Source organism: Lagopus muta, chromosome 2 (assembly GCF_023343835.1).
Source record: "Lagopus muta isolate bLagMut1 chromosome 2, bLagMut1 primary, whole genome shotgun sequence".
Lineage (NCBI taxonomy): Eukaryota > Metazoa > Chordata > Aves > Galliformes > Phasianidae > Lagopus > Lagopus muta.
Window position 1 is genome coordinate 44,474,645 of NC_064434.1, and position 9,539 is coordinate 44,484,183.

Below are 9,539 nucleotides of genomic sequence, written 5' to 3' on the forward strand. Positions count from 1 at the left end.
TCTGCTGGTGGGTTTTGTCGGTGCATTTACATTTTCTGTGTCTTAAAACCAGAAGCTTTTTTAAAGAAATAGTTTCACACTGTACTCGAGTATTGCTACTTTGTATTTCCATACAGCTTTACTTTTATGTGCTTTTTCTTTGGTTTGCATATGGCAAGCTTGCTGTAAGCTTCCTACAACTTTATTTACAAATTCTTTTTTTCAGACTTGTTTTATTCCTATTTTTTTATTTTTAATTACTTGCATGTACACAATTCTTTATTCAGGTTTTGTTCAGGGGAGATTTCTGTATAAATAGGCATTTTTCAAACCTCAATCACATTAAAAATCAGATGGTGATCCAGCTGCCAACAAATACAGCTCTGGATAGCAGTGCTTACAACTTTCCCACCCCATTACATCTTTATTGCTATGCAGCTAATCTTTCTGGAGAATTAATCTAATAGAAGGTGAACCAGTGACACAGGGGAGAGTTTATTCTCCAGCTGAATTATTTTCATCAATGCAGCCAACTGTGTTGATATGTTAATAATGTTTTGAAGGTGGAAAATTTATTGAAAGTGTTCCAAATACTTCAAATGCTGCAAAAATAAGGAAAATTTATGGCCCTTGCTTTCACTAGTTTGTTGCAGGGCTGTCCAGAGGTAGAGCGAAAAAAATTCACCTTTTATAAATGTGAACCTTTTCCTTGAAGTCAGATTGTTTGTAGTGTTTATGGTGGGGAAGTTCTAATCAAGTAATTGTGTACGTTGGTCAAAATCAGAATTTGGTGGTTGACTATTCTTTTGGCTTTTCTCATGTACTCTCCAGTATCAAAGTACAGCAGATCTGTTTATCTCTAGTTTTTTTGTTCACAGTTGTGGTCAAATTAATTGTTTTCACTGCAAGGAGTTATTTTGCATGTTTTATATGAATATGTTTTTAAAACCTGGTAATACAAATCATTTGTTTAGAAACATCTTTCCATATGCATGTCGCAAGAAAAGAAGTTGTCTGTTCAGTCTAGAGATTACAGTCACCATTTTTCATTCAGTGTTGAATGGATAACCAGCCATTAATACAATAATCAGTTCCCTAATACAGTCTGAATTTTTGTTGCTTTAAAATTCTTATCCCACAGAACAACAAATGTCCTGCAGGAACAAAACCTATGTTGATATTTGCTGGTGACACGTTTGATTTAAATGAAGAATACAGGAGACTGAAGAGCCTTCTTATTGGTCAGTGTATTATTATTTGAGCAGTGGGATCTCATAAATCTGTCGCAGTATGATATTGGGAAACAGTGGCTTGTCAGTAATTGTTTGCTCCTGTTTGACCCAGAAGGAAACCAAGAGGAGAGGCACTTGTAAATTTCACGTGGCATGAAGTTAGAGTTAAGTAATCATCGTGACTGATGAAGACAACTAGCCTAAAAGACCCCAAAGTTGAAAATGTATGCTCACTAATATTCACAGTGTTGATTGTATGGGGAATTTTGGCATTTTTCAAAAAAGTATTTACCTTGTAAATTACACTGCTACATTACTTTCCTGACAAAATGAATATCTAATTTTGAATCAGTGGATTAATTTCATTAAGTGGGATGTTTTTGCTTACAGAAAATGTTGATATAATTGAGCCTGTGTTTCTATTATGAAAGCATTTTCTGTTGGAAATTTGGCCAGTTCTCACAACAGTGCCATTGATCTGAGTATTTGGAATGAATGCGTGCATTAAAAACTAGCTGTAAATAATAGCTGTGCCATAATGTCCAGGCAGGCTGAGATCTTAATGAACGGAATGACTTGAAGTGTTTTATTCTACCTCAAGGTTGGAAGTGTCAGAAGTTAAAGCACGCTTTAACTTTTGACTTTAGCTGAGGAGCTACAAAAAAATAATGAAACTTCTTAGGGTAACTTCCTAGGACTTGCAGGTCATGTGGTGCAGTGTCTCCTCACACTTAAAAAAAAACCCAAAAAACAAAAAGGTTGTTACAGTGGTGTGTTTTTTTAATGCTTCATAACAGCTTTCTTAACAGTATATTACTTCTATAAGCTTAAGTAGAAGTGAAACTGGCCTGAGAAGAGCAGGCAGGTTCTTCCAGTTCCATTCTTGGGTTGTACTGTTTCATAATCTTCCATCTTTGTAAGATCTTCCTTTTATGTAAATAACGATTGGACTCCCTTTTCTAGGGAAACAGACAGAATCATTGCTTTTTAGAAAGTGACCTTAGATTTTATCTTTTCTCACTTGCTCTTTTGATTCCTTAAAGCAGGATGTTTCATCTACAGTGAGACTAAAAGGGAGCAGAAGAGAACACTTCTATCTTTTCAATACAGCTGAGTGGTCCTTGGGCATATGAAAGACTAGCACTGTGCTTATGGACCTTTGAAGTTGGGTGACCACTGAACATGAAGATTAATGAGTTTAATGCATATTTGTGTCACTGTAAATGAGTATTTACATTGCAGAATGTACCCGTTCTGTTTTCTAAGATGTATCTCGTTCCAACACCTGCACAGTGTTGGTGATTCGCATCCAGGTGTCTTCATCTACCCCATTATCAAGCAACTTGATACTTTAAATAGAAGGCACACATCATTAGATAGTTGCCAAAGAACTGGCAAGTCTTTCCTGTTCTCTTACTTTGATGTTCGCATGTCATTTCTTCTGTTAATTTACATGTAATAACTCTCTTGTCAACTGTACTCAAATATGTTGCATGTATTCCAAGTACTCCAGGTCCTGATGTTCTGTTGACTTCTGTGAGGAACCTAAATGAAAGACAATAGATAAAAGGGGAAGGCTAAGTCATATGAAGACTTGAATCTATCAGTAACCAATTAAAATAATTTGGTTGATAATTTGACTGCTCTTAACTGATAGGGGAGAACAGATTCATTCTGTTCCTGCACAAGATAGTGCTTTTAAGCTCAGACTTCATTTCTAAGAAAGAAAAATGCCTTTAACAACAGCAAGTAGTTTGTTACAGTATTAGATCTGCTGAAATCCCAGTGGGAATATTAGATAGCGAGCAACTTCTTGTTGCCCAAGCAGTGTGATGCTGGTGAACAACCAAGCTTTCATTGGCTTTTGTGCTACCAAGAGGGATTGTGCGTGTTAGGAGTATCACCTTACAGCAGTTTCTTTGTAGAATTAAAAACCAAGGGTGATTTACTGTCTTCATGTCAAGCAAACACTGTAGCCAGCTTAAAATGTGAAGTGCAAGAATTTATTTAGAAGATAGAAATGGCAGCTGAATTTGTTTTTTAGAAGCCTGGAATGTAAGACATGCTGTTCTTTCTCTGTTTTCATTGTCTAACAAGGTAGTAGGACAGGAATCCATTTTCAGTGTAAGTTCTTGGAACACAGTTCATGAAACTCTAATAACTACTTATGCTTGCATTTATGAAGTATTTCTTCCCTTAAATTGCTGCCTGCTGGCTAGTTTGCTGTTTCATACCACTTTGGTCCTAAAGATGATTAGGCATTACATGGCTTTCGTATACACTTTCTAAACTGTTGATTTGTTGAGACTACTACAGTTTTAGATTGGCTTGTTCTTCATACTGCTGTCCTCACACAGACTTTTGACCATCCCAGGGATTTTGGGTTCCATCTGGTCAAGAAAGGGGATGTTTGGGGAAAAAAGTCTGGAAAGTCTGGGATAGAGTTTAAACTCCTCTAATGCTAATTGTAGCTTCAGAGGTTACAGTATTGCCACCTTCTGCGTATGAACTGATATAAGAAGTGTATAGGCTAGTATAATTTGGGTTTGTGAAGCCCTCTGCAGAAGAAAGTAAACCAGAAGTTCTGGAAATGTGTTGAGGGAGAAAGAACTGGGAATGGAAAGAGAGGAGAAAGCAAGATTCTAGTCCAACTAAAGCAAGAGATGTAAATTAAGAAACATTAAAAATTTCAGCTCTTTGGATGCACTGAAGTGTAAGGTTTCTGCAGCTGTTGAACACTGCCAGGAAACAGAAATTCCTGACCACCTGCATTTGTTTGGAAGAGATCATCCTGTGGGTAAAAGGATGTCTGATGCCACAGGAAAATGCTAAAAGAGAAGTGTTGCCAGTAGAAGTGCTGTAAATGTACACTTGTGAACCCACAGAGCAGGAGTCAGAGGGAAAAGTACATGCAAAAAGTGAACAAAATATTTTATTTGCAACTTTTTCTCCATAACTACAAACTCAACCCAGGAGAGGAGGAGTGAGAGTATTTAACTGACCAAGAAAATTTCCTGGATAGACTCCAACTGATACATGCCAGCAAGACTTTGTTTTGGATGCCATTCCAATGCTGATACTCTTGAAAAAGCTAATGGAGGAAAAGATGACTAGCTGAGGAACCTGAAATGAGACAGGAAGAGACTGATGTGTTTTGCATCTGTTAGCAGTTCTCCCATGTTTCAGCACTGCACTGTTAATGTTTATTAGCACACCTTGTTCCCTCACTCAAGGTCACATTCTTTTTTCCACCCCCTGCATCTGCTGGACAGATTGCTGTGCTTATTTCAGACACTGATTGCACAGTACTTTTCATAGCCTCACGTAAAATGCTGACTGAAGATGGCTTATTTTATATTTAACTTGTCTTTTGGTGTTCTGTTTGCAAACTAAGCAAGTATTTCTAGTGTTTATTTTTTATAGGTGTGTTTTGCTTATTAAATAGAGAAAACATTAATTGTGATGACAAATATCTCTTACTCAAAGAACATAAGTTCTTTGTTGTGGGGGAGGCTTGAAGGAATTTACGTACCAAACCTTTCTTGCCCAAGTCACTGAGAGGGAAGGTAGATAAGATTAAACAAAATAGTTTTGTTCTGTTTTGTACAAGTCTTTATCGCTTCTTTATGTTCTTCCAAATCTGACTCGGGTTAAGAGTCTGGAGTGCTGTCTTAAAAACACATCTGAATGAATGGCTTCTCCACACTGATCTGCTTAGCTGAACATGAATTGGCCCAAACATAAAATAAGATGCATTTAGTTTTAGGACTTTGTAGCTAAAAAATATAGAGGGATAGACTATTCTGCTACGTCAATCAGATTGTTAACACAGAATTACTGCTCTGAAAGGGTATTTGTTCTTGTCCATGCGCTTGGGTTTAGATCCCATATACGTACATTGCTTCTGTATTATCTCTGGGAAGAGTTCCTCTCAGGATTCCTACACGCACTTGGTTTCACAAACAAAGACCCTTTCTGATACCATAAGAGAATCTTCAGAGTCAAGGAGTTTATCTCGCTGCTATCATTTGGATCCATTATGAAATGAGCTGGTTTGTTACAGTTGTTTCCTGGCTTTGTTTTCAGTCAAGAAATTGGACACTTACTTTTAAATATTTTTTTCAGATTTCTTCAGAGGTCCTACTGTGCCCAACATTCGTCTGGCTGGGTTAGAACACGTTCTGCATTTCACAGCTGTTGATGGGAAAGTTTACATGAGAAGCTACAAGTGAGTGTGCATTCTATCCGTGTTTGCTCTTTAGGTACACTTGTCAAGCTTTCCCAAATTTTAGCCTGTAATTCTGTAATTGAACTGCCTGGAGCAGAAGCGAACTGCATTTAAAACATGTGCTGTGTAGAGGTGTTCCACTGTAACTCAGAGTAACTTGTGTGGCAGAAGGAAAGCACTTAAACATATTCATTTCTTTGTTGTTGAGCTCTTCCTTCTAGCTAGGAGGATTGTTCTCCCATGGTTGGACTGCTAAGGTGTTGCAAATTAGACCTGGGGATGAATTTGGAGTACCTTTTTAGGCTTCATAGACTTGGTCTTGTTGTCAGGCTGATTTCTGGGACTGTTGAAGAACAGCAGGAAGTATGCTGTAGCCAGAGATACAGAAGGGAAAACAGGAACATGCAGGATGAGATAATCTTTCTTCCTGCGCTGGCATTTGCTCTCACAGTTCATGGCCTTTCCTTTGTGGGCTACGAGTGCTGAAAATGTGTGTACTCTGTGTGACTTTGATTTCTCTTGTAACAAAAAAAGCTGTCTACAGTCTCATTCTTCAACAAACAAAAAACAGTACACACACAGCAAAACAGCACAAAAAGAAAAGCAAATTTCTTGCCCGAGGCTCAAAGCATGCTCAAAGCATTTTTGTTCTTTCCCTGTTTATTAATACACAGGGCATTACTTTGATTTTATGGAATGGTGTGGCTTTTTAGGGTAGTATAATTGAGTTTTAACAGTTGTAATCCCATTTAAAAAAAAAAAAACCAAAGGCTAAACAGAGCATATTTTGAGTGTATTCATGTTTTGATGGAAGTGAATTATAAATTCTTATTGATAGACATCTTTCTCAATAATAGAATTAGCAGTAGCAGTTGTTTTTAATGATCTTCCCAACTGCAAGATTGAAACTGCCCTTTAGGAAGACAGATAAATATCACAAAGGACAATGTTGTTGTTTTTCTTCTCTTCTAGGGTGCTCCTGAAGAAATCTGGCTGTAAAATACCAAGAATTGAACTGGAAGATATAGGACCTTCATTAGATTTGGTTATGAGGAGAACACATTTAGCTTCAGATGACCTTTATAAGCTATCTTTAAAACAACCCAAAGCCCTAAAGGTAAATACCTTGGGATCATGTGCATCCTTTGTTTTAGGCACTTGATTTGGTGGCTTACTGGTGATGATTATACAGGCAGATGCCTGGCTTCTCACCACAGCTACAGCCACGCTCTGCTCAGAAATACTGATGATGTTCTTCCCTTACAGCCTAAGAAGAAAAAGAACATCTCCCATGATGTGTTTGGTACAACTTATGGTCGAATCCACATGCAGAAACAAGATCTTAGTAAACTGCAGACAAGAAAAATGAAGGGGTTAAAAAAGAGACCAGCAGAGAAGTCGGTTGAAGATGGTGGTATTAGTCCTAAAAAGACAAAATCTGTGTGATAGTGTGGAATAACTTTGAAAACTATTTGTATCTTAATTTTTTTTAATGTAAATTGTAATATAAAAGTGACAAACACAAAGGATTCAGCTGCCTTTACCTTTGGTTTTATATTTAAAAAACAAAACAAAAATTTATTTTATGATTTGTCATTTTAAAGGGAACATTGTGTTACTGAGCTTTAGCTTAGAACCTGCTTATTTAGAAGGGGGGGGGGGGGGGAACAAAAAACACAAGATGTAACTTGTTTAGTTTTCCAAAGCTGCATATTTATTCTCTTGATATGAGCAAACATGTGCTGGTTAAGCAGGTGACTCATTTCCCGAACAGTTTTATGGTTACAATGTTGGGAAACCTTGATCAGTCAACCTATCTTATAAATTCTTTGCAGGACCAGCATAATGTGTACACATAATGTGTGCAGCATGACTTCTGTGTTCATTTACTGCTGATGTATTTCGGTTTATGCACAATTGCAATACTTAATAAACTCCAAACCATTTTCTAAAGTATGAACCCATAACGTGTCTAATGCCAGATTACTCTTAACTGTTGCACCAAGCCCTCCTTAACATTTGCAGAATCAGAAGTGATTAAGGTGTTTTTGCTGTGTTCATCACCATGGTAGCAAAGTACCTGATGTTTGCTTTAGGCATAAATGAAACCTTAACAGTTTGAATTTCAATCTTTGATGCTTGATTTGCGCCCAGAATGGAAGAAGCAGAGGTAAGTTAGTATTTTTGCTGATCTTAACTATTTCTACCATGCTTTATTTAACAGTATGTGAAGCAACCATGAAAGTTACAAGTCTCCTTTACCTGTGTTTGTGAGCTGCTTATGTTTATGCTTGTGAGTTGGGGAGGATTCTATAATTATTATAAATATGTGCACTTTATGTACACGATGAACACAGCAATGCTGCAAGTTTGCTCTTCAGTCCTTTCTTATCCATTCAGTTCTCTTAAAGTTTTGTCAGCTGAAATGTCACATCAGAAGGAGATCGTTTGTTATTTTTACTTGTCTCCTCATTCCTGGATGGAAGCTGTTGGGCAGCTTTGCTGTCCTTGTACAAGAGCTGTGCTGCAACTCTGGCTGTGCAAATGCCACGCTGTGTTCTTGCTGCGTTTGGTTTGATTAAACTTGCAGCATGACAAAGAAAGGGCTTTGAAAGTCTGGGGTCTTTTTGAGGTCATTTAGCTAAGAAAAGCATATATCTTCAATGTTTTCCCTAAAAGTATTTTTCACTGTTGGGCTGTGTTTTTTAATACAAATTGTTTTCAAGTTATGTTGCAATCAGGGATTGAAATTTGTGCTGATTCTACTAAGTACTTTGTATTAGTCAAAGTGGTGCTGTCTTGGTGCAAAGTGGGCACTGTGAGTTTCTCAGTGTGCAGGGAGATGGTTGCTAGCTTGGCTTCATCCTGAACTCACCACATTTGTTTTGGAGAAGTTTCAGCCTTGCTGCAAAGCAACGATTAAGCCCTGAGACGGGTGGCAAATGTGATCTCTGTTCTACAGCATGCAAGATGGCACCTCTGCACGGCAGGCAGTTCTGTGGTTTGAGTATCTGGCTTGACTCAAGGTAAGTGGAGATACGAGGGCTAAATATAACAACTTTATAGTTACATGTTCTTCTTTCTCACAGTCTTCTAAAGCATGAGGAAACTTGTCAGATGCTGCACTGTAGGTGTGTGCGTGGGGAACAGAACATGCTGTGCTCAAAGGGCAGCCTTTGAGCCCCTTGCATCTGGAGCTCTGTAGGTCTGAAAGCACATAAACATGGCCCCCAGGGCTCTGTGGCATGTGCAAGGCACAACTGCTTTGTTCACCTCTCCTTTTTTTGTCTCCTTACCTTCCAGTGGTGCACTGGACATAGCTTTATTTATGGGTTGCAGAGATGAGTTTGGTTTGGAGGAAAAGCTCCCCACTGACAAGGCGTGCTTCCAGAGGCTGTACCTGCACAGCAGAATGGAGGTGGAGCTGCAGATGAGAAGTCATGCTCGCACTGTCCTGAGCTGAGCTGGCAGAAAGGCACGGGCAGGGGTTGGTGTCTTCTGCATCCCTATGGTTTATGTGCTGCTGTGCTGTGCTGCTGGCACCTTCACTGCTATTGCTAATGAGGCTGCTGTGATTAAAGGTAATGATGCAGTTGTACAATGAGTTCTAACTGTATTACATTTTACTTGGCTCTTTTTGTATGGAATGATTTCAAAAAAAGGTTGGAGGAGGGGCAGGTAAATACTGAGTGATGCCATATGCTGGGCTGTTGGAATTCCCACAATTTTGGCAATTAGTCCCACATAGGATCACAGCAATAACAGCCTCCATCTCTGTTAGTACAACGTGACAGAGCGAGCACTGAGGGGAATGAGCAGTGTCTGTCTGCAGCCAGCGTGTGAACTTCTTCCTGTTGCCCAAATTTTGTGGGTTTGAGTTTTATCTGGATGGTTCCTTAGCAACCTTACTTGTTTTCACTGAGTGCTTTCTGGGTTTGACTGTGATGGGTTTCCCTCCCCCACTAATATGGTTGTAGCTGGGGAGGGTTAGAAGAGAGCCTGAAGGGAGGGAAGCCAAACTCCAGCCATAGCTGGTACAGCACTGACTGCTGTGTTGTCCAGCCAGCAAAAAAACAAGGCTGAAGACTGTTGCTTATTTC

General features: G+C 38.7%; 1 protein-coding gene across 2 annotated transcripts in view; it reads left to right on the forward strand.

Moving 5' to 3' along the window:
* Positions 1 to 7,399, forward strand: part of RPF2 (ribosome production factor 2 homolog) — a 242,505-nt gene extending 235,106 nt beyond the window's left edge. For both annotated transcript variants that reach the window (XM_048937275.1, XM_048937274.1), the window contains 4 exons: positions 1,121 to 1,220; positions 5,337 to 5,439; positions 6,412 to 6,556; positions 6,706 to 7,399. In XM_048937275.1, coding sequence (XP_048793232.1) covers positions 1,121 to 1,220; positions 5,337 to 5,439; positions 6,412 to 6,556; positions 6,706 to 6,885 — 528 coding nt within the window. In that variant the 3' untranslated portion in view covers positions 6,886 to 7,399. The remainder of the gene's footprint in view (positions 1 to 1,120; positions 1,221 to 5,336; positions 5,440 to 6,411; positions 6,557 to 6,705) is intronic.
* Positions 7,400 to 9,539: the final 2,140 nt, after the last annotated feature.